The sequence below is a fragment of the Prinia subflava genome, chromosome 10, assembly GCF_021018805.1.
Source record: "Prinia subflava isolate CZ2003 ecotype Zambia chromosome 10, Cam_Psub_1.2, whole genome shotgun sequence".
In the NCBI taxonomy this organism is placed as follows: domain Eukaryota; kingdom Metazoa; phylum Chordata; class Aves; order Passeriformes; family Cisticolidae; genus Prinia; species Prinia subflava.
In genome coordinates, this window is record NC_086256.1 from 9,146,268 (window position 1) to 9,171,908 (window position 25,641).

A 25,641-nucleotide genomic window follows, 5' to 3' on the forward strand; every position below is an offset into this window, starting at 1 on the left:
CTCTGCAACATTTTTATGACTGCTTAGCACACAGCTACAGTAATAATTCCTGGAGCTGGAAGAGAGATATGCAGACTGAAGCTGTGAGGCTAAAACCTCTTTATTCCAAACAGAATAGAAAATGCTAAATAGTAGAAGTCATTCTGCTGAGCAAGAGAATTTCCTCTTCAAAATGAAATACTTAATCATTTGAATCCCTATTAAATTTGACCATTTGGCAAAATCAGTGCCACACATAGCCCAGCTGATCACCTGCTTCCACTGTTTCCAAGGCAGAACTGCCTCACTAATGCCACCAAACGAGTCTGTCACTGCGTCCTGTCATTTGTCATTCCTCTCACACTGCACACACAGCCTTCCCTCTCAGTATTTGTGCTGTGTACGAGACAGAAGAAATGGCTTTGGTTGTTCTGCGTGTGAATCTGTCACGCACCTTCTGTTAGTGACCCAGTTCTAATGGTATTCACAGACAAGTTCTGGGCTCTGCACTGGAATACTAATGCTTGGCAATTGGCAATGTGCAGTCAGGCAGGAGGAAGGCACGGGACTGCGGCATGTGGTGCTGTACCTGCCCAGAATGTCAGTAATGACAAGTAATTAACAGGCTGCATGTCATCACCCTGACTCCTGCCTGTTTCCCCAGCTCCATGGAAGTGACAGCATTCTTTCTTCAGGGGGAAAAAAAAAATTTAAAAAAAAAAAAAAAATCCCAGCATGATACAACTAGAGAACACCAGTTATAAGCAAAATAAAAAATACAGGTTACAAAGTCCCACAGAGCCAGCAAGATGTGCTGGGCAAAGCTTTGACTGAGACTCATTACTCTTTATAGAATGAAATATCCTTTTGTTCAATAAAAGATCCCTATCCCAGCCCTGCCAGGCTGGTAATGCATGCTGCCTGCACAGCACAGGACTGCAGCCACAGAGTACAGCTCCCCATCAGAGCCCCCAAGCTCCAGGAAAATGGTAAGAAACAAAGGATTTTCCAAAAGAACACCGAAGAATTAGTAAGTCTGGGACTGTGACACAATCTAGGCAAAATTTTTCATGATCTGGATCTAGCAAGGTCTGCTGTTCAAGAATAACAGAATATTCTGAGTTGGAAGGGACTCACAAGGATCATCAAGTCCAACTCTTCAGTGAATGGCCCACATGGGGGTTTAACCCACAACCTTGGTGTTATCAGCACCATGCTCTGACCAGCTGAACTCATCTCAGGACCAAGAAGGTCCATTTTAAGCATTTGTGTAATTAATAAAAATACTCATAGTTACATAAGGACTTTTTACAGGAAGGTTGTAAACAGTCATGCTTCAAGGAACAAACTAAACATTGAATTAAGGAGGATTAGGAAGAACTTTCTCACTAGCAGGTTTTTCCATTAAAGTATACTATATCATATATTATTCCAGTGCATCTTCACTGGAAACTACCACTATTAGTCTGTTTGAGGGGCAGACTAATGAAGCAAACCAAAAAACATTTGGATGGCAAATAGATCTAGATATAACAAAATTCCAGTCATAATTGTATATTATTTTCTTTCCAGTAGTTATTTTCCTTCTTCGTTTACCAGGAAGGACATGCATCCTTGTTTGCAGTGATGCAGTATGTCAAAGTGACAGCTTTGCACTGCTCTAACCTTGTTCTAGGTATCATATTTACATCTGATAAGGAAGTAGAAGATAAAAAAATGAAAATTTTTAGTAGAAGTTAAAAATTATGGCTGTGAAGTATCAGAACTTAATGCAACAGCTAAGTTAACAGCACTTAGCTACAAAAACTCATCAAACACATTAGAGCTGTGGAAGAGGAAGAGAGCAGTGAACATGTTGCTCTTTGTCAGCTTGGGCTTGAGGGCTGCTACCCCTGTGTGTGAACAGAGGACAACCTACATACGCACAAAATTATGTATATTTGTGGGTATGTCTGACAGACCCAAAAAAAAAAAGCACATTAGGAAGCGGGAGAGATTGGCCAGCAGGAATTGATTCAGATCCTGTTGTCACCCTCTCTTTGGCCCTGAAACAAAGATGAGATTTAAAAAGGGCCAAGGGGAGAATTACACGTGATTCTACTGTTACTTATGGAAATGACTCCCAAATAGAAGATGACAAATACAAAACAGCAGCCGTGGAAGTCCAGCAGGTGTGCTGTGAAGGCTGGTACTGGGATACTTCAAGAGACTTAAGGTGTCTGTGTTGAAAGAGAACAGTCAAAGAGGGCCTACATAACTGAGACAGGATTTGGGAACAAAAACAAGTCTTGGTTTAAGCAACAGAGAGCAGAGCCATTTGAGGGGTGCAAAGAGAAAGAGATGACAATGTAAACAAAGGTAATGGGGAAAAAACCCACGTGCTTCATGAAGGTTGTGGTCAATTTTCTAACCACAGAATCATCACAGGACAATGAGTCAAGCTATCTAGGACTAATCTGGCACGTATGGGAGTCATTCACCAGAGACAACGCAGTCTTCAGCCGTGTCCTCCTTAACATTCATCCCTGCAGTGATACCAACAGGAAAAGCTCCGCAGTGACTCATCTGGTGGTTTCCAGTCCCTGCCTTCTAATATGTTGGCCAGTACGACCTCACTGTTACCTTGTGCTTGCATTATTTGTTTTCTTTATAGACCTGTCAGCTCTCCATTTTGATTACAAGGTGTTCAACATAACAATTAACAAAAAAACCAAGACAGAATGTCAACACAGTGGAGCACAGAAGCTGGCAGTTCTGACTGAAAGTACTGCCAGTCCTGCCCTCACCTGTGTCTCTCTCAGTGTGATACCACCCTTTTCAGCAACAAAACTCTTCTTCAGCTGTGCTATAAACTGCAACTGATTCACACAGAAATACTGGAGGCAAGGGGAGCACTAGATTTCTTTTTGCTGTATCACTTTCCCATCTGATTGAGTGCACAATCCCATGTGAGTTGTGCCAGGAGAGTGGAGGGAAAGGGGCAGGACAGGATCAAGGCACAGAGGGGACTGGGGGATGTGGCCATCCAGAATCCAGTAATGGCACCAAGTACTTTAAAACATTACATACCAAATGTTAGGCAGGGACATCTAGGCATTATCTCTATTCAAATAATGAATACCCATAATACAAGTGTAAATTAAAAAAATATATATTGCTATTCCCCTAAGAGGAAACACATCATTCATAAGTGACTGTAGAAAATTCAATCAAATATGGTCTAAATTCAAAACATAATTGCAGCTGGTTATTTCTGGAGTATAGGTCAAACTGGACACATTTTTGTTGTCACTCGTACAAGTCCCCTTCACACCAGTCAGGAGCTACCCAAACCCTTCTTTGTAGAAAAACTAACAGTAGTTGTTAGTGGTTCAAGGAACCCCACAGTAACAGACTAGCAGAATGTGAAAGGCAAATGAAAGACTAGGGCAAAGGAAGAGTATTCTGTTATGCTTTCAAGAGGTGCTTTCAACTCAGTAATAAGCTGAAATAAGGAGGTTTTTGTCCCCTTTAATTTTGAAAAGCCTAACGTGGGGCTTAAAATGACATTTTTACAATTCTAATTTTGTTGTTTTGGGTTGTGATTTCTTTTTAAACTACCATTCATTAAAATATCTGCTTTTTTACCCACCACTGACTCACTCTCTTCATTATATAAAATTGCTGGTGTTTTTGTCATTCCTGTGCCCTGTTGGAAAACTAGCTCAGCAACATTTGTATATTCAAATAAAACAAATAAGCCTTACTTTGTTCTGTGATGTATTCCTTACAGCAAGAAAAAAAAATGGGAGAAATCCTATCAGTCAACTGAAACAAATCACACCTCAGGTTCAGTAGCATTAAGATTTGACCTCAGCTGTTTTTTTCCAGAGTCAAAAGTGCCAGACTGAGTCCATCTGGAGTGTCTCCCTTGGCATTCAGCTTGACTTGTGACATGATACATTCAACCAGGACCTGTGAAGACAAACTCTCAGTTCAAAAGTCTAACGTAATGAAAGTCCAGTTTATACACTTCACTGATCATCAAAGAACATGTTCTTGTCACAACTTTAAATGCAGTTCTGCATTTAAAGGAGCATCACTAAATTAGATAACAACCTGTCCTCGTAATTACATTTTTTGTTACAGTTAACAAGAAAAACACTTCCAACCTCTGAGCATGCAGACTCACGCTGAGACATGAGGAACAAACAGATTAATTTCATTAGCAGACATTGCCATGTCTAATAAAGCTGTAACAGGCCAAATGCTCTAATTTACACTCCTGAAACTCAGTCTCCCTCCAGTCACACTCTTATTACGCTTTCAGGGTGCCAAGAAGGGAAATGGATCTGGCAATTGCCACTGGTTGGAAGCACAAACAATTTTTCCCTTAACCGCATTGGCTTTGCAGAGTTACCAAGAATATAAAAGCACAAAAGCTTGCTGCAGTCATTAAAGAAATGTGACTCACAAAGCAGGAATCACTCTGTTGAGTTACGAGATATCGGTTCACATCGTTACCAAACTGATTGCCAGAAGCTGGGAAATTAGAAATTATTTTTTAAAAACATTTTTTCCCTAGTTTTCTGCCAATGGCTTGTGCCAGAAGGAAATTGCTCAGGTAGATGATTCTTGAGACCTAGTGTAGCAATGTTTGTGGGTTTGGAAGAGAGGCATGGATTTGCTAACACCATTGGCCACTATCAGATCATCAGATGATAATAATTTATTTTTGTGGTGCCTGAATTGTTGTCTATGGCAATACCTCAACTTCATCCATGCTTTCACTCTAGCTTCTGAAGAGATGAATAGAAGTTACAGGGTACTGATATTAAAGTTAAAATGAAGTGGCAGTAGGAGTCTTAAAAGTACAAGAATATCACCAAGTGCTTGAAAATAATTTGAATTTTAACAAGTGATGGTAAATGACCCCTTCAAGTATGGGAAGAGGTAAGAAAATTCCTTTAACATATTTCCCAGTATAAGAATCAGACAAAACAATTGGCAGAGAATACTTTTAGAAAAGAATAATCAAGATTCACTTCTCAGGAGATGATGTATAGCCAAGATCACTAAAAACTCCTTAGCCTGAGCCTGCTTACATGTACTGCTAACCGAAGCCAGGTCTGGGAAATCACAAACATATGACAATTTTCCTTCCTGCTGCTAGAAACTCTGCCTAATCTCCCAGCAAGCAGTCCCATTTGGCTCATACTCAAAGCCTGAAAGCAATCCCAGTTTCCTATAGCTTAATATAATTTGTATGCCAATTCAGTGAGCAGAGGCATTACAAGAACCTCCTGGCATGCTGACACCTCACCAGTGTCCATGTATTTCATACAAACCGAGCAGGAAGGAGCAGAGCATTTCTGTGCTTTTCACCAGGCTGGCCAGCCTGCCCACTCCTCACAGGGTTGAAAGTCAATGTTCATATTATACCTTGGTTTTTATTTTGTATGACTACACAGATCTGAGTGCCGAGCAGCACGCACGAATCCTTTACTTTACAAAGTAGCAAGGAGCCCAATGAATTTCAGCCAACACTAGATCAAGCCACATGAGGTGAAAGCATGGGTAATAAGCCATTAGATTTACTTCATTCTCTCCTATAGTTACTTTACGCCTTTTTAAACTTGCTGTAATTAAATTCATTCTCTAAATTTGACTTAATTAAATTCACTCTGGAACATGAAAATTGCTCCGTTTCCACTGATCTGGAAAAGGCTCTTTTTAGGCCAGCAAGACTTTCACCTTGAGGCATTTGCTAGAGCTAGACTAGGAAACAGTGCTTACAGCTTACAGAGATTGTTTTATTATCATGGTCGTGCCTTTGCACACAGAGAATGATACCACACTTCTACGAATGTTTGTACTTTCAAAATAAAAAGCTAGTAGATAATGGCCTCAGAGTATTATCTGACAAATCAGTGTTCTATTTAAAACACAAAACCAACAGATGCTGCCTTCCAGATGTATAGAAATAATTGCAAGGTACTGAGGGGTGCTACTCTTTACAGTACAGCGAGAAAATCTGTGAAAATGAGTGCAAAAATTTATCATCACAACATCTACCTTAATCAATGGTTGATGTTTAGATGCAAATGCACTTTGCAGAAAGCAGGTCTCCCAATGAAATCCCATCAGGAGCCACTGTCAGTGGTACAATCAATCATTTCTTGCTGTGCTGGTGAGACTGGTTGTAAGGTACACAGGAGACAGGTAGAGCAACCAGGGTGAACAGCAGCAGGTTTTGAAGTATCTTGTGAAGAAAGAAAAAAGGAATGGGAATTGGGAGACATAGACTAACTTCCAGGGAATGTAGTAAAATTACTGTGTGACAAGGCAAGCCATTAGTCAGAATTAAGCCAGTCAGGCTGAAATAAGAAGCATTTAATGTCTTGAATTCACTGAAGCCTGAATCTGTGGTAAGAGCTCCATGAAACTGTTATAAAAATTAATTTAATAATACAAGAAATCATGAAAAAATCAGGCAGGAGGGGTTAATGGCATTTGAAATATAGGAGAGCTATTGTTTTTCTAATTCTAACCCATGTTTGTACTTACCTCTTTATCATGTCAATGTTTGCAAGCAATACAAGGGCATTATGTGCTGGTCATTGCATCTGCTTTTGAGATAAATCTGTGTTAGCATTCCAAAGGGTCAAGGAACTCTTCCAGGGCAAACAAATTCTGGAGCACTGGGGCCAGATGGGGTGTATATAAAGTGGAAAATGGGAAAAGCAATTTACTGTGTTCCTGTTCCAGGGAGAAGTATCACCCAGAAGGAAAGCAAAAGAGGTGAGAAATTACTGAGAAATTGAAGAGATAGTTCTCTTCTTCTGTATAAGTTGTTCTTTATATCTGAAAAGTCTAGGTACATAGAAGAACTGCAATACTTATTAAGGCAAAAATATTCCAATAAGTTAACAGGAATATTTAACTAGAGAATGAAGGGTTGAATTACTAACATGTACAAAGAATAATGCATTGATTTATGTAACAAGGTCTAGATTTATCTTTATAGGTGACTAATACATAGCCTGTGTTGAGAGAAATTTTAGTCATAAAGACAAAACATTTTTATCTTGGATTTTTGACCAAACTCTACAAAAGAGGCAGAAAATTAAGATCAGATTCTTAAATATAAACTAGCATTGGTTCAACAAAGGCAAGGATTCAATGTAATTTGTCAAGGTCAGGTGGTGAACACTACTATCTCGCTGCTGTATTTAATGTGTGATTTCCAAGTGTGCAAAAAACTCTTCAGGTTTTAGAACTAATCAATATTATCTTCAAATCTAGTGAAACATACAAATGTCTGTTGGAAGGATTTAAAAAATTCAGGTCAGTGGAAGAAATTTAAAATAATTTTCTTAAATACTGAAAATTATAACATGTTTTCATACCTAGCCTGAATTATTGCTGACTTTTCTCACTTGCCACCAAACCTCAGAAATATGTAACAGAAGGGTAAGTGTTCAGTTATAAACAAAGAGGAGGGGAGAATGTGTCTTAGTATTTCTGTGTGCATCTCTGCTGAGCATATTTTATTTGATTATATATGTAGTATTTTAAATGCAGTCCTTCCTTCTAATATTATGGGTTCTCCTAGAAATAAAGGATGTCAACAAAGATTTCTCTCCATACAGGAAAAAGAGCTGAAGAGCAATGCTGAAGTTTGCTATCACCCTCCTTGCTGTCCTAACATCATCCACCTGCCAAAAGTATGGATGTCTAGAGGGGGACACCCAAAAACTGAAGCCAAGTCCTGAGCCAAGTATGCAAGAGTGCACTCTCTACTCTAAATGTAAGAGTGGTTTAATTTTTTCCAAATGTGGTCAAGCAATACAGCATTGGACACACTAATTGTTTTGGCAGTTCCCCTAATTTCTTAAAAATATCTAAGATGCAGTATAGATTGTGTTTGAAAAACTTCCTTCACTGGCATTTTGCTGAAGCAAACCAAGAGTAAGATTCTGGATCTTAACAAAGTCAGCTGTAAAACTCTCATCAACTTCATTTATTTTCTTTTCAAAATTCTGATGCAGTTTGCCTGTCTTGTAGTTCCATCTGCTTAAAAATATGTACAGCAAACATTATTTTGGTGTATTGTAATTAACTATAAAAATTAATTGTAGCAGGCACCAAATGGGAAAATTTGAAATCAAAATTCTATTGTAAGCAAAGTACAGTACTTATTGCAACTCTTCAACTCTTTTTTTTTATGTTTGGTAGTTTTCAAAGTTAGTAACCCTCGGGATATGGCATCTGGCAGGACATTGGTAAAATTCTTGTGACTCTCTGGGCACAACTTGAAAAAGCACTGTTCATGCCAGTCCACCTCACCTAGCATTTACACTGTCACTTTCCCTCCCGAAATTGTTAGAGCTTGAGTACATCTTCTAGTACTACTAAGAGACTTTATCATATTATGGTTCAAACCAGATTCTTCTCACGTTTTGTGCTTCCAAAGACAGTGTTAAAAAGGAACATTTATTGCAAGATTTTTGTTTTATTCCAACAGCTTCCTGTTGCTATGCAGACTTCACAGAGCAATTGGCTCATTCCCCAGTAATTAAAGTAAGCAACAGCTACTGGAACAGATGTGGGCAGCTCAGTAAATCGTAAGTCAGCTTTGATGTTTTCTGTCCTGCTTCCACAGATCTGAGCTGGAGCAACCACCAGCTCCTGATGGACATTAGTTACCCCAGAGATTGTCACCCAGCCTCGTTCCCATCACCTTTTCTCTATACCTGACCAACCTCTGACTCTTCTCCTCTCACACAAACCCACAAATCCCTAAGTCTACACTATTTCTGCCATTTTTTCAAGACAGGCTTATGTTTTTTCAAACCTGCTTTCAGTGTAAAATCAGATCTAGCAATGCAAACCAGTCATAAAGCCAGTAGGTGACAACCACCCTGCACCTCTGTAGCTCTCCAACCATCACCCACCAGTGAGAGTGATCTGCAATGAATAGAGACCAAGCTTCTTCCTTTGTTTAGAAAGCACATCAACTAGATTATTAAATCTCACCAAAAAAAGCAGCACAGAAGTCTAGAAATTAAACGGCTGAAAATTTAGAATAAAAATTCTTGTAGTCATGTGGGGTTTGTAACTATGAAAAATGCCTCCTTAATTAAGATTTTTAGTACCCCGTTAGATGTTAAAGCCGTGAAACATGGCAAGTTATAGAAATAAAGGGATGAAAGTACAAAACAATTAAGCAAAAACAGATGTGAAAAAGTAACAGCTCTTGCCTGCCACTCCCAGGAGAGCAGCACAGTATGCGATTTTAAGTAACTTCAGCTGGGCTGTGGGAAAATCTAAAGATTAGTGAAACCATGAGGCTACAGCACAGACAAAGTTTTATACTATAGTTTTAAACTACATTTTATTATTGCCTGGAATCATTGTTGCCAGGAAAACTCAAGGCCTCAAAAGTTTACGGAAAGCTTACACAAATAGGGCTGAAATATGCATGGAAACATTTGTGCTGTAGCTGGCTGTGGTAATTGCACAGTCAGAATCTGTACACAATGCCAGAGGAATGAGTTTCAAACTTAGGCATTAACAGAGCCAAAGTATGCTTTTCTGTGTTTTTCTCCTAATCTGTAGTATTGCATCCACATCAAAGCAGGCCTAGAAAACTGAGGCTGTAGCCTTGATGCTCAGAAACCGGCTCATTTGTGGCTTTTCTCATCCACCCCAGCTGTGAAGATTTCACAAAGAAAATCGAGTGCTTTTACCGGTGTTCTCCATATGCTGCTCGCTGGATCCATCCCAATGACACTGCTGCTATTCAGGCTGTTCCATTGTGTCAAAGCTTTTGTGATGACTGGTAGGTTCAGCTTTTTAATCAAAGTATTTTTATTTCGTTTTAATATGTCTGTGATTCAGTGGTGTTGCACCACATTTTCTCTTGTTCTGCTTCTGAATTTCTTGTGTGCCATCTCTGCTTTTTCTTCTGCTAAGCTACTGCCCCCAAAGTAATAATGACACAGGCTGTGAATGCAGGATGGGGACACCAAGATGAGTTTAGTGACTTGGGGACAGCACTGCCCTGCTCTGGGGGAGGATGCAATGCAGTGGCATCGTGACAGAGGAGCTCCTGCCACGCTGAAGCCACTGGCAGCAGCAAGAGCCTGCCCACCCTTTGAAAAGTCCATGTCTGTGAAGCAACATTTATGCAATTAGCATTTTCAATCTGAATACTTGATCATTATATGATACATTTGTTTTGTATGTATAAAACACACTACAAAATCGGGAAAGACATCAACTCATGTGGGATTTCAGCTAATTATTGTAACAAATTAGCTTCATTCCTTAATTTTTCACCCTTGACCTTATCCCTTCAATCATCATACTCTCTAAAATCTCTTCTGAAAGCCTGATTATCAGAGGCAAATGCAGCCAACTAATGCTAAAATTATTAATAGCAATGAGCAGCATAATAGCACTGAATTTTGTTTCCCCAAACACAACATCAGAGAATCACTTTTTTTTTTTTGAGTGCAAGGCACATGGTGGGACAACCCAGCACCCACCTGCCCTTAGTCTTGGGGCAGGAGAATTATATCCACGTAGGGTACTGAGATTTTTCCACTGGTACTTATCCAGCATATATCTCTCCCTCCCTCGCTCTCTCTCGCCTGTTTTGACATGTTGGATCTTAAAAACATCACCATGGGACACATAAACTCAGTCAGCACCTTATGAATGTTGTGCCCAGTCACTGGAGGGACTTGTCTGGATGTGTGTGTGAAGCACAAACACCCAGGCTCTGTTCACAGTATAGGATTATAAGTGCTAGCTTTGCATGAAAGTAATGGACTGTGAATGTCTGGATCCCTCAGGCCTGCTCTGAAAATCATGGAAAACCATTATGATACTTCTAAAAATGTTATAAAAGCTTTTCTTAGAAGTACAGAAAATACAGAACACAGAGCATGGCAGGGCTGCTCTCTGCTCTGCTTCCCTAAGGTTTACACAACTTGAATATTATTGACAATGGGGATCCATTTCCACTCACTCCAAGGGCAAAGTCATGCATGCATTGCAGAATTTTGGTAGGATTTGTCTTCAAATACGTTTCCATTGCCTTGTGCCAGTGAAGGAAACAAGAAGCATAGCTTGGATTTGCAATGGAAGCGAGTGAGAAAGGCTGATGTATTTGCTAGCTTTCCTAGAGGTTTCTCTAGCAATGAATTTTATTTCTGTGTCAGGAAACTACATGTGCCTCAGAAACAGATTTGTCGTGTAGTCTTACTTGCTAAGATTTTCGTAATCTTCTAAACTGGATCCAGATTATTGACCTCCTTGAAGATAAAGACTGAGACCTTGAATTTCCCTCAGTGCTCTGAATCTTAAAGCTCAGAACCAATTACCAAATATGGCATTTGGATATTAAAGCACTGGAGTTGCCAGTGAGCTCTAGAATAGAACTGATGGGCAAAATGATAGAACACCAGTATCTCAAACAAGTGTGTCCCAAAACAAGTAGCATAAGAAGTCCTTACTAAACTGTTATATCAAGTGAAAGTGTAAAGGTAAAAGAAAATGTGTGCTGTAAACTTAGTTTGTATCTGTGAAGTAGTTTAAGCCAGCTTTAGTGCATATGAGATTTATACCAAAGTGTACATCATGGGTCAGTATTACATTGCAAAATCCTCAGTGTTCCCTGGGCACTGCCAGAACCTGCAGATAAACAGCACTTTTAATTTTGTTGCTGTAAAGTACGGTGGGGTGATTGAGAGTTGCTGCCCAGGAAAACTGACCTTTTTCCAGCACAGAGTCTCCTGGCAGAGAGAGGATCTGCTCTAAACAAGTCCTGAGCAATGATCTATTGCTCCTTTTGGTGTCACAGATGCCTGGCCTGAATAAAAAAATGTACTGATGGCCCATTACCCTGCATGCTGGTCTGTGTGCCTGCCTAATGCCAGTGTCAAACTCATTCCCTCACCCTGCTTAAGGCCTCAGGCTAGGAAAGAACCTGGACAGAATTCCCACTCTTTCTGGTGATTTAAAGTAACATTTTTTCATGTTCTATTCACTGGAGTCCCTTTAGCATGCTGTAGCACTGCTGGTGATGTGACCTACTTTCTCTACATACTGTGAGTGTGCCTGCTGCATACTGTATGTCTTTGTGGCCAGAAATGTGCAGAGTATTCTGAATGAGCAGTGCCTTAATTTAAAAGAAATTCATCTGAGTAGCTTGGGGCCTTCCTTTTCTTCCTATTGTTTTAGGATTTCTTGCTCTGACCAGTCCTTAACCTATTGCTTTTGAAAGAGCCCAAAGTACAAGTCACTTTCTCATTCACCTGTGAAAGGGCCCTATGTCCTATAAAAGAGAAAGAGATAATTATAAAAAAAACAGGGAAAAAGGATTTAAAATAAAAATATCCTGCTCATTGTACATAGGGAACTAATTTGTTCAGGGAGGATCTTTCAAGCATTTATGTTTCTCACATTTAGTTAAGGTTTGAAGAAACAACTTATGGGTTTCTGGACTGCAGAAGTTAGACTTTTCACAAATCATGACTTTTCATAAACTTGACTTCATAATTACTTCCACTGGGACAAAGAAAAGCTCCTAACAATGGAATTAGGCCTCGTCACCCAGCTATAGAACAAACCACAGTCAGGTAATAAACCTGATTAGGAAACATTTCACCTGACAAGTCAATAAATACTGGTGAAAAAAATATAAACTCTATAATTAATATATTTTATTCATATTCCTGAGGAAACAACATGCATACCATGAATATTAATTTCTCAAATTTTAGCCTCTATCTCCAGCAGAGCCCCTACCTCTGACAGCAGATTCAGGGATGAACCCACTGAGAGTACATGTCTCCTGACCCTAAGCTGTTTGGTTCAGGCCCTGGTTACCTTCCATCTGTTATTGTTCTTTCTCCCTCAAAAAGCCCAGAAAACCAGTGTGAAGATACTGCAGATATGCATCTTCTGACCTTTCTGCATTTGCAAATCTGCTGCAATGTCCAATTCTAGTCATTGACCACATGACAACCCACATATTTCATTTAAAAATGTAAGGCTGCAGCCCTCGTGATAACAAAAGAGTTTTGAAACATGACCCTGAAGATTGAAAATGACAAACAGAAAATCTTTCCAAAGGCACTAATTACAAACACCGTGCTAAACATTAACTTTCTGGAAGCTATGCCTCATTGTTTTGGCACCCTCAGTTACTGGTATGAAGAGTCCTACAAGCCAATGAGACCAAATTTAAGTAGATGTTAACTGATAAGCAGAAAGTGTGCTTAAGAAAAGTAAGAGCCAAAAAGCACACCATAAAAGAGAAGTAGGAGGGAGAAAATTATGTAGGATAGTGGTAAGTCATGAGATCTCTCATCACGTCAACCAGCCAGAACTCTACTCATTCCAGGCCATTTGTAGGTTTTTTTCCTACATTACCACTTACAAATTAAAAACAACTTAAAATTTAATATTTTAGACCTATATCCTACAGGACTCCTGTCTTTCCTTTTCTTTTAACTTCTTTGAAAATGTCATTCTGAGGCTGACAGCCTATTAGTTTATATTATTTTGGGTTTTGTGGAATTTCCTTATTTCAGTGCACATTCCTCATAGCAACTCCCCTGCCTGGGAAACATCGTTCTTCTTGTCCCCTATTAATTCATAAATACAAACTCTCCCCACATCTCCTTCAAGTGACAGTTCACCCTTAGCACACCTATGCTCTGTTATGATACTGAACAGCAGCATTCATGAAACTCCCTCCCTCCCTCTCAGGATTTCCTCCACTCAGTAATATCAGATAACCAAGCAGAAAACACCCACAATGCGAGCCCTTTGCTAAGTCTGTCAGTATAAAAGGTAGTGAGTGAACTGTTTAGTTTTCACGGGAATTTAGGTTTTCCTGGGCAGCTCAGAGTTTATGAACATGTCAAGCTAAGATAATATGCACATTGCTTGAAGATCTGTTGCTAAGCTGCACTGTAATCACACCACATTACTAGCAGAGCCCCTGGACACCTCTTTGAGTTGAATCTGAGTCCAATGAAAATGTGAGAGAAGTAACTTTATCTTCCACACTAATCTCCGTGAAGGTATGAAGCCTGCAAGGATGATTCCATATGTGTTCGTAACTGGCTGACAGACTGGGAGTGGGATGAAAGTGGAGAGAACCACTGTAAGAATAAATGTATTCCATACCGTAAGGTAAGAAAACCTGATCAACTGAAGTAGAAAATATGGCATTAGGAGTCCTTTTTTTTTCCCTGAATATATAAGAGTAAAAAGCTATCAGTGAATTATTTTTTCTTCAGCAGTTTCAAGCCATTCCTACATCAGACTTTTTAAGTGTACAAATTGTCAAACATTCATTTTTATGTACAGCACTCACTCTAGGTAGATATACATTTAATTAATCACTATTCATTCCACTTGTGAAACAAAAGTCCAAGAAACTCTGATATTTGAACCCAGTGGGATTTAGAAAGTAAAAGATAAATGACCTTTGTTCATACAGAGACACTGAAATGCATTTCATAAAGTTCCTTACACAATATGAGGTTCTACATACTTCCGTCTTTTTAAATTGGAATGTAAATTCCCAAACCACTGAGGAATTTTTAAGATTTTCTTGTCTATTGCTTATCTTTGCCCTTTTCTCTATTTTACCTTGTCCTCCATCCCATCTTTCTGAGAATGTTTAATGGTTTGGATAACGAATTATATGAGCAAAAGTGTATGAAATGAGAACTGACAAGACTTGCAAGAGCAAGGAACCTGATCTACAGATCTTTCCAGAGTCAGGTAGGATTTTTCTAGTGACCCAAGTAAGTTTAGCATCAGGGTGATAAAATATAGTTCAAAAGTGTATTTGAATATTTTTAACAGTCGAACTTCACTGAGTCCACGAAAAAGTGCCCAAATTGAAGAATTAAAAACAATTTAGGTGAAGTGCTTAGGGACTGGTAGTAAGGCTTGCAGATTAATAATTGTGAGTTCATTTCAAGTGCATGTACTTCCAGAAGTCATTTCAGCAACTGATATAAGTGGAAGACACAGTCCAGTTAGTGCTGGATTGCTGTCTGCCTTGCAAAAGTGACACTAATCAGCAGACTCAGGAAGGTGGCCAAAAACAAATGGGCTGTGGAAACTTACAGTTTAGTTTCCCAGATGTGCTAAATCATCAGTAGTTCCAGATGAAGTAAAAAACAAAATTATAATCTCCATAAATAATCTCCAGTCTCAGTTCAAACTGTCCCTGTGTCAGAGATAGGAGTTTTTAACCTTGAGTTCCCTTGCACTTATTTCTTAAAGAAAATATACCATCTGCAGGGAAAAACATGCAGCAAATTCTGAGCTCTTATCACTTGAAGCCAGGCACAGCTATTCCTTAACTAAATGGAACCACACCCTAAACTAGCCATGTTTTTCACTAAAAATAGACTTGCATGGTAAGTAAGCATAAAGATGAAATTTCTGCAGAGAAATTAAAAAACACACATTTCCCATATGAAAACTACATGATATACAAACACGAGACTGCCTTGGTTTGGATTCAACTCATGGAAGGGTTCTCACATGTCTCACTTTTTTCACACAGAGGAGCAATCAGCAGCCCTACATGTGACATATGCAAGTGGTTCTAGGGCCCATTTGGGACAACTGCTGAATAAAGAACAAATGCTGAATATTAAGGACGCACAGCTGACCATGGCCAGTTTTAGCCTTGTCATTATTCTCCCAGCTGGGTGCTCCCCAAGCAATGTTAAAGCACAGACTAGGACATTTTCCAAGAACTAAAGAGTCAGAATCCTTTGCAGTAATTTAGGGACATATTGGGGAAACAGGCTGTGTGCTCCATGTGTTTGCTGCAGCATTCTGATTATGCTCTGATCTTTAAGCAGAATTAGGAGGAAGGTCAAAATAAAATCATCAATTTTGCAAGTAAAAAAGCACAAACACATTACAGAACCTGTGGGACACAAGTATAGAGTGTGTATATGTCTCTTGCATAAAGACCTAAACAAACGCATGTGACAGGCTTTAATACTTTCTGGAATGATTAGCTAAAAGCAGATAGAAATTCAGAATTGCACAGGAGCTGGAAGAAAATATCTAATGCTACTTAAAATCACAGGAATAGTGGGAAAGAAAGAGAGATTCACAGTGTCAGATCTTTGTATGAGCTAGTAATGGTGGTAACCAGCAGAGCATCCAGAAATTACAGCAGTAGGATAAACACTGTAGGAATCAGCATCACGGGCAGGAACTACTTTTACTTTTACAGATAAAACAAAGGTTCCATCAGACAGATGCTGGTGATGTGGTCAAGGTGAATCAGTCAGCAACAGAGCGCTGTGGTGCTGCTGCCTGGCCCACAGTTTTAACACTCCTTAATTTCCAAGGCTTCTGCTCCTGCCACCACTCCCAACCCCAATCTCATTCTTAACTTTGCTTCTGGGAGTACCTGAAGTTTCCTTTTCGGAAATAGAAAAGATTGAACTTCAACCACAAACACATGGGAGAAAAGCAGGCAAGATAAAGTGTACTTACTGCCTGCTTTGTGTCTGGACATGATAACTCTTAAGCTAATATTCTTTAGACAAACTCAAGCTGGGCAGGCAGAAGGTTGTTACAATGTGAGCTCAGCAAACAAACAGTTTCTTTGTTGTGTGGTTGACAGGTCCTATGACACTAGGACTTACAAAATGTTACAGTACCAAGAACAGAACAGCTTCACTTTATAAGGGTACATGAAGCTGCAATTCACAGTTTCTTGAGCCAGAAAGGCCATTGCCCCACTGGAAAAAGCACTTTGGAAGCTTGACAAAAACGTACTTTCTTCAAGCAGTTGCTAAATTTTTTTGCTTCTCTTTGCCTGTGAGGTCCTGCCCGGCCATGAAGCACATTGCAGCAGGCACAATGAGATTCCTCGGAGCTGTGACTCCATGGGCTGTCTCTGGCCTGAAAATAAAAAGATTCCCGTATTCAAAGCACTGTCTGGCACTTTCAGCACTACTCAGATTTCAAGGCATGTCAGAGTGTCCTGACATGCTACAAGTTGTAAAGGCTCTCACACACAGCTTTAACTGTGAGCCCCAGGGAGCTGCTGGGCTGTCAGCCCCAGGGTGGAAATGAAGGGCAGCTGTTGATCCCTGCATTTTGTGTAACCATTGCTCTCAAAACAGGCAAATTACTTTTGCCAGTTGTGGGACTGGGTAACATTTTCAGACATCTCAGAAGAGAAGAAGCATAGCACACAACAAGACAGTAAATGACTCCAGACAATGTTTTTATTACCAGGTACCAATTTTTAAAAAGTGATAAATTTTTATCAATTTTGTACGAACTGATGCTAATTCAAGTCTATTTAAATGTAAATTTCTTATTTGACACACAGATGTATGCAAATGGGATTGACATGTGCCAGAGTATGTGGGGGGAGTCATTTAAAGTGAGCAAATCCTCCTGCCTCTGCTTGCAAATGAACAAGAAGGACTCGGTGGCAATCAAGTATCTCCTCTCCGAAAGCTCAGAGGAAAGCTCGAGCAGCAGCAGCAGCAGCAGTGAGGAGCATGCCTGCCAAAATAAACTCCTGAAGTTTGAGAAACTAAAGCGAAAGGAAGGCGAACAGACAAGATAAATGCTAGTGGATGTATGTCAGGACAAGAGAAATCGTCGTGGAAGCTGGGCTTGGGGCATCATGCCAGCCTGCTTTATCCCTTCCTTTCTAGAACATAATAAATCAATGGCTGGTTCTATTAATCTTTCTCTGATGTTTTTGCATCTGCATCACAAAGCTCCAGGCAGGCTAGCACAGGTGTAATCTTGTGACTTGAACTGAACACTACAAGCCCAAAGGAAACATCTAGGGCTTGACTTTCAAAGAGGAAGAGGCACAGGCAGCCCCTGGCTGACTTAAGGTGGAACAGTGAGAGCTGGAGACCTCTGGAAGGTCATGCCTGCCAGAAATGCACCAAATCTTCAACCCAAACCCTTCATTAGCACAGGCACACAGCACTCCTGTCACGAGTTCCTCTGTGCCTGGGTCTGCTCAGATAAAGAAGAAATCTTCAGGCAGAAATAGGTCAGGGAGCCTGGCTGCCGACCACTGAAAATGTATTTATTTTGAATCTTAAAAACAGGACTTTATGGTGTACTACATAAATCCCTGGATCCAAATATTGTCAGTACACAGCATGCACAGTCTGTTGCACAGGGCTTTTACCTTAAGCAAAAGCAGTAGAGAAGTCTCCTACAATATCAGTTTAAAGCATAATTTTGAGTGAAATTATCCCACTGAATTATTCCAAACATAATGATCTCTGAGAAACCAAAGTATCAGGGACAGCTCCAGTCAGGTTTCTCTCATCAGTAATTCTGTTTCCCAGCATCACTATTACAATCAAACTAAAAACAAAATCTGCACCAGTGCCATAGGGATTTGTCAGGTAAAGATGAATGAAATCCTGCTTTCAGTTATGCATCCATACTTCCTCTGACATCACTGCAGAGTGGACAGGTCTGTGCCATTCTGTACAGCTTTTTGCAATGCCATCACCACTGAAACCATGAGAAGGGTTGAATTTGGGGGTCACATTATCAAATTGTGAAAATCAGCATCATCTTGGTGCTTCCAAAGGATATGGTTGCCTTCAGCATTTAAGGATCTGTTCCACAGTTAAAACAATGACTTGGCACATCCTGTTTAACTGGGAGAATCTTAAAAATCTAACACACTTTCTTCACTGAGCTGTTTATTTATTGGAATGGTTTCACACAGCTGCAATAGTAATGCTAAACTCATTAGGTCATGCTCTGCTTCCAACCAGCTTCTCAGTACACTTAACAATGGACTAATTCCTACCAGCATTGAATTGTTTTCAGAATGATACTTTGCCACATCTGTATTTTGTGCTAACTCAATTTGTCAGTTCTACTGTTAGAAAAGAAAGAATAAGAATTTAGTCTTCTGTAAAACTCTGACAGTCCTTTTCTCCCCCTATCTCACCAACTCTTCTTTCCTGTCCTTTATTGCACCTGAATCAGAGCAGAAATTTCCGTGTTCTATTTGCTGTGCTCAAAATTCAAGAATTATCCCCTCTCACTGCTGTAACACCAACTTTTTCTGTATCACTATGGACAAACATTTTCTTCATGTTTTCTGTTAAGTATAGCACAGTTGTTTCTGGCTGTGTCTCTGCTCTTTTTCTTCCCATTCCACTTTATTCTCTTTGCTCTGACTAAATTACTCTTGAAACCACTCTCAACAAACAACTCCTCCATGGTTAATTTCAGGATTACCCCTAAGACTGGTTAGTGCATGCTTTTAAAGAATATTGGGTCCTACAGCAAGAAAAAGGACCATGAAAGACCATTTTGCTCCTATTCATAACTTTCCCACTGACTCATGATGCACCCTAGGCAAAACATTTAACTCTTTTGAGACCAAAACAATTTTGCAGAGCTACCCTATTTCCTCTAGGTCATCTCTTTTCTAGGACAAAAATTCAAGAACTTCTCAGCTGTTCCTATGGGACAACTTTACCCTCTACAGCTCCCTGGTCCTAGAGGTGTGAACAATGATCTTGGTTCTCAGGCTCATTGCTTTGTACTTGTGATACAAAAATTTCACATTAATATGGCAATCTTCTTAAGCCACTGTTTGCTCTGTCTAGTTGCTTTATATACACAGTCATTTACACCCTAAACAGCCTTTGTGATACTCAGCAATGCTATCAGTGGATGTTTTACATTTACAGAAAGACTAGGATAACTCAGGTAAAGCCAAAGGAAAAATAACACAAATGGCTAAAAAACAGATCACAGCAATACACCATGAAGGCAACCAGGGAAAAGAGAGATCCAAGTTACTGGTGGCTGCAGACATCCCCAGTTAGTGCTGCCTGATTAGGTAGGTGCCTGTGTGCATCACAGCCCAAAAGCACATGTCCTGCCTCTGGAGCCACACTGGCCCACACCTGAAATGCCTCCATATTTAGTGAAATTAGACCTGACTAAGATCTTTATTAAAATGTCACAATGGTAGTCAAATGCTTTGGGGAATAGGTTGGGAAAATGTTTCTACACCAGTCTGAGGAAACAGATTTAAACCCCTTATCAATAAATTAAACTGGACTTATCAACAAAACAGTGTTGATAAAAATTAAAATTATTGCCAATTATTGACTTATTTACAACCTGGATAAGAATCAACTTTTGTACTCTGCTACTTGGGCCTGGTGTCATGTTAACCAGCTAAGCTGGGTCATCCTGATTGCTCTGTTTATTTAATTTTCTTTCCTTAAACATGGGCAGAATACTGTGAGTCTTCTGAAATCTCACTGACATGCCAGGATTTCTTACAAATGAGACCTCTCATGGCAGAGCTGTTAGAGTTCTTTAGTATATATTATCTTAGCCTAGTGCTTTGAAATTGTGAATATTACTGATGATGATGATGAATCTCATCCTTAATTACTTGGAGACTGAATTGTTCAGCTTTGAGAAGACCTTTAAGATCACTGAGTCTGATGCTAGAAGCTTCTATGAAATGAAATAGTGCAAAAAGCCTGAGCATCCAAAACAAATTATTAAACAATGCATTTGCATGGACCTTAAATGATAATGAAATCATACCAAAAATAATTATTGCACTATATAAGACAAATAATGTCAAACAGGCTAATTTGCCATGCTGAGAAACAACCAGCCCAAAGAGAAAGAGAAAGCTATAGAATAGATCTAGCTTTTTTAGGTTTTGATAACATTTGATACAATATTCTGATAAGCAACTGGAGAAAACCAAAATGCAAATGAAATCACTGTAATACTTGCTTAAAAATATATTAAAAGATTACTATGAGTATGTTGTCATTAAACTCAGATAGATCTTCTGTTAGTAATCCCTAAGGATCTGTTCTGATCCAGTCAACCCTTATGTTTCCTAAACAATGAAGTCAAGATTTTGCAAGCACTTTGAAGGATGAGATTAGTATAAAAAATGATCTTTCTAGCCAAAGAATCTACCAAGCCTCCAAAGGTGAAATTCTAAAAAAGGAGATGAAAAATGCTTGCACTGAGGAAAGATTAATCATTGGAAAAAAATATCCAGGAGAATACATGGCAAAGCAACAGCAGAGCAGCCAAGAAGTTGGGACGTGTAGTAGCAACCTGTGCCATTTACAGCTGAAATGTTACACTGTGGAAGAAGGTTTAATCTTTTAAGGCTTCAGTGTATGTGGAGCCCTGGAAGTCCTGACTCACCAAGCAAGCAGATGCAGGACCTACAGACATCCTACTAACAGTTACTCAGAGTTGGTGACGTATCCCACATTCCACTGAGGCGCTGCTTCTGGAATGACCCCAGTGCATCACACAGGCTGTGGAATGTGGTGGGTATCAGGCAGAGTTTAACTCTATCCATCTTCCCAATGAAATCAGCTCACAAGCTCTGTCAACACCAGTGCAACATGCTCTAGAACAAACATGCTCTTGTTATTTATCTAATTACTATATAATTTAAAAGGAATGAAATTAGCTGAATTTATGCACATTTTCTGGTTATTTTCCTTCCCTTTTTTCTGTTCCAAAGGTTTGCATAACTTGGAGTTATTTTCAAAAGTGCCACATGCTTCAGACAGATCATGCCTATTGTGCTTGCTCTACTTTATTACCCAAGGAAACACTGAGATTTAGACAAGAAGAGTTAAGTAAAGAGTCCAAAAAGCATTAGGATTTGGATTACAATTTGAAACATTGCCAAACTTTACTAACAGCAAGACTGAATTCCCCCATGCCTGAAGACTGATAATTCTTAAGCACAACTCATTTTTCCCTTTGGCAAAAAAATACCCTACACCTTTGATACAGTCACCTAAGAGAGCACATCTAATTCAATGTGAAGATGCAGGTCAGCTCCAGACTACAGTGACAAAAAGACCCAAGCCATGAAATCAATCATCTGCTTTAAATAAGTGTGAGGACATAGTTGGGATCAGACCTCAACAATCTGGCAGCTTTCAACATCTCCAAGATAAAGTTGCAGCGATTCTGTTCTACTGAGATTTATCTCACAGAAAAATGAGGAAGGAAAGTCTCTCTCCTAAAATCATATGTCTCCTGCCTCTGTTTTGATGACCAACTGCTATCTGAATCCTAGTATTCTTCTGGCCTCCTTCCTTGGAAATGCAGTGATGTCTCTGTGGAGTTCACCTTGGTTCCCCTCTCAGACAGCTGTGACTAATTCAATGTTCAAGCTCTTGAGTTAATTCTCTCATTAGATCACTTTCCTTCTTCATGGAATGATTACTCCCATGGGAGAAATGAGAAAGACTTAAACAATATTGTGCTAGTATCTGACACACTGCATCCAGGATGTTTATTTTAAACCAAATTGCCTGGAATTGATCCAGATCTATGGCTTAAACACAAGAATCTTCTAAGTGGTGGGGAACTGTAGCCATGCATGTTGCACAACATTCCCCGTTTTGCTGGAATTCCTCCAAACTTCCTGCTAGGTAAGTGTACCTAGAACACAAACCTCTCCATACAAGTAGGTCAGGTGACACAATCCTTTCATTGCTAGGGCATACTTTAGAACTGAAAAAGGGTTTTTTTCTTGTTTTATTATTTTTTATCACACACCAATCCCTTTCCCACCCAATGCTATTGTGAAGGGTGAAGCCTGGAGCACAAAGTAGTGGAATATTACCAGTGCTCCTGAAATGATAAGCCAATATCTGTGCATTGCTCACTGGAAATGTCACATTCCCTCTGAAGGCTCCTGTGGCTCAGAGGTGTTCCCTGTGTTTTTCTGCCTGGCTCCCCAGGGCATGGCTGGTCACTGGAGGAGGCAACACCTCCCTCAACTGGATGCCAACACAGCCTGTGCAGCAGCACCTTTGGTGGGATGTGAATACTTGAGAGAGTTTCTCAATCCCCACTTCAGGAGTGCTAAACCTCTCCAGACTGACAACTCTGATACCAGGCTGTTACTTTAATGCCACCTTTACATCAAGCCACATTGCAGTGAAAAATAGTAAATACCTAATTACAAAATTCAAAAACGAGAAAAAAATTCACAAAGGCTTGTAAAGAGAGGGGAGGGGAAGGGACTTAAATGTTTTCACACAAGCCCTGTATTGCGGGGTGCCTGTGCAGAAAGACTCTCTTTGGTGACCCCTCTTGCTCTCTGTGTTGGGTCAATTTTAGTTCAGACCTGTGCCCTACACACATATTCATCAAGATTCATTAACCCTCACAGGAATGAAGGTAATAGCTCTTGGGCCTGGCCCAAACCTGTCAAGAGAGTGTTCTGGTGCCTGGCTTGAGTCTGGAAAATGTGTTATCTCCCTGTGAAGCACAACCCACTGCAGTAGGAAACACTCAGACCCTGAAGGGAAGCTTCTTTATCCACTGAAGCTTATGTATCACGTGAAAGCTTAAGCTGACAACAGGTTTATGCAGGTATCTAATTAGAATATAGTGTCTGTAGCTCATTAGAGTCTTTTGGCTTAGTAGAGAAGCACAATAAGTAGTTGTGATTATCACCATCGTGGTGATATTGGGGTAAACCAATGCCATCTTTGAGAAATACCTTGGAAGTAGCCAGGGATCCTCTTCTCTCCTCCGGGCTGACAGTGTCAAGTCCAGCAGCTTGCCTTGTCTTACCCCTTCAAGGGGCTGCTCAACAACATCTACCAGCTGTGCACGCACAGACTGCCGATCTGCATCGTTGCTTTGGGCATGCAATGGCATCCAGTGTAAGGGGACATCTGGGAAAAACCTAGACCATAACAGAAACAAGGTGTCTTGGAGGTGTAAGAGATGTAGCTTAGTACACTACAGATACTTTTACTCCTTGTGAACTCTTGGTAGCTCTGCACTTTTGCAATTTTGGCTTCCCTGGGAGAAGTTTGAGTTCAAATCTTCGTGGAATTTAGGGAAGTGGAGCAAAAATGATTGTATCCTATGAAGATTTTGTGACCTCCACACCAAAACACTAAGTAAGCTCCTTTCCATTTTGGTGAGGCTGTAGAACACCTCTCCTCTGACAGATCCAGTGCATTACAATACAAGTAGCAACTATTGTGGGCAATTAGTAACAAAAATGGCAACTGCTTGTACCATTGAAAGGTGATAGCACATCTTAGCACAGAGGGCAAATTGCAGACATGCAGTTTGGAACACGAAGTGAAGATTTCCTACCCTCTAAACTGGGGGAGGAATTAGACCTGGCACATTCTGGTTGCAATGGAAAGTGGCTCCCAATCACAAAAGATCCCATGGGATTTGATGTATTTACAAATAGCCAAGGGTTGATTTTCTTATCTCCTCTGCAATAGGGAATTTTAGCAGCCAAGTATGGTAAGGGGTCTTAAGTCAAAATTCTCCCCAAAACTGCAGGTGTAATGGACAGCTTTTGACAAGAAGCACTCAGGCAAAACTGGACATTCAAATCAATTATTACTCTTTTTATGTTTTGGGGTGGGTATTTGTTTTTTATCAGTTTTTTAAGACTAAGAGCTCCCCATCTATATCGAGTTCAGGGAGGGAAAAAAAAAGAGAATACAAACAAACTTAAATCATATTGTAAGAGAGGAGAGGTTCAGCATCCGCACAGGCAACACCTTTCAGCCTCCCGATTTTGTTAATGTTCCAATACGTCACCCTGCAGTCCCGGTTTTAGTCATGTTCCAATACATCTCCCTGCAGTAACAGCGGCACCTGCAGGATTCGGGAAAAGCAGCACAGACACCTCCCTCGGCTCCGCAGAACATCACCCAGGCGTCGGGAAAGGTTTTCCTGAGAACCTTTTAGCCGAGGAAATCGGAGCAGCCATGGGCCTTTGTGGGACAGGTTTTATTCAAGAGAAAACCTGAACAGTTTTTTGTGAGAATCTTCTCATTGTTTTGGCAGGGTGGCAGCAGCACTTTGTGCAGGTGTGGGCAGTGGGATGTTGAGGAGCACAGGGCATGACTTTTTCTGTCACCTCTCCTACATGACAGTCAGCATCCAGATGGCTTATTGGCAAATATATTTTTTTAAGTCTATTATATTAAATATTGAAGACATTTTTAGTTCCTTCACTACAGTGACTGCCATTCTTAGTGTTGGTTAATCAAAAGGCCTCCTCATTACAAGGTGCAATTTCACACTGTCAAAGCTACTTTCAGACTTATTCCTGAAAGTGTACAGCATGTTTTGGGAGATTCACAATAGTATATGGGAGCATTAGCTCCATCCTGTACAGCTCCTGTGTGGCCACAGAAGACATCTGCTGAAGAAGTACTCTTTGCTGGGGCAGAACCATCAACACAGCACAGGCCTTTGGAGCAAAATGAGCTCTCTCAGCAATGCTATTTTGTGTCCATAAATTTGGTGCTATGGTGTGAAATCCTACTGCTGGCCAAAAGTCTAACAGCTGACATCAGCCAGCCAGTGAGCCACTGGCATTTAGGAGAATTCTAAGCCTTTTACTCACAGGCCACTTCCGATGAATAAAATGTCAGCACAAGAGAGGTCTGGTTTCTTTTACTGATGCGTCAAAGAAAAACCTCGATGCATTTATTAGCTGAGCTTAAAATTTATAGTTATATGAGCATGCATCCAAATGCAGAAACCTTCTCTCTAGATCTATGTTTTCTATGGGTATTTTTTGAAGACCAACTTGAA

At 40.0% G+C, this 25,641-nt stretch overlaps 1 protein-coding gene across 1 annotated transcript; it reads left to right on the forward strand.

Moving 5' to 3' along the window:
* The first annotated feature begins 6,608 nt into the window (after window positions 1-6,608).
* Window positions 6,609-17,730, forward strand: LOC134555534 (riboflavin-binding protein). The gene is made up of 6 exons (XM_063407185.1): window positions 6,609-6,759; window positions 7,611-7,768; window positions 8,486-8,585; window positions 9,674-9,802; window positions 14,061-14,172; window positions 17,366-17,730. Exons 2-6 carry the CDS (start codon window positions 7,630-7,632, stop codon window positions 17,606-17,608), a joined length of 723 nt encoding a protein of 240 aa, XP_063263255.1. The 5' UTR covers window positions 6,609-6,759; window positions 7,611-7,629; the 3' UTR covers window positions 17,609-17,730.
* The last annotated feature ends 7,911 nt before the right edge of the window (window positions 17,731-25,641 follow it).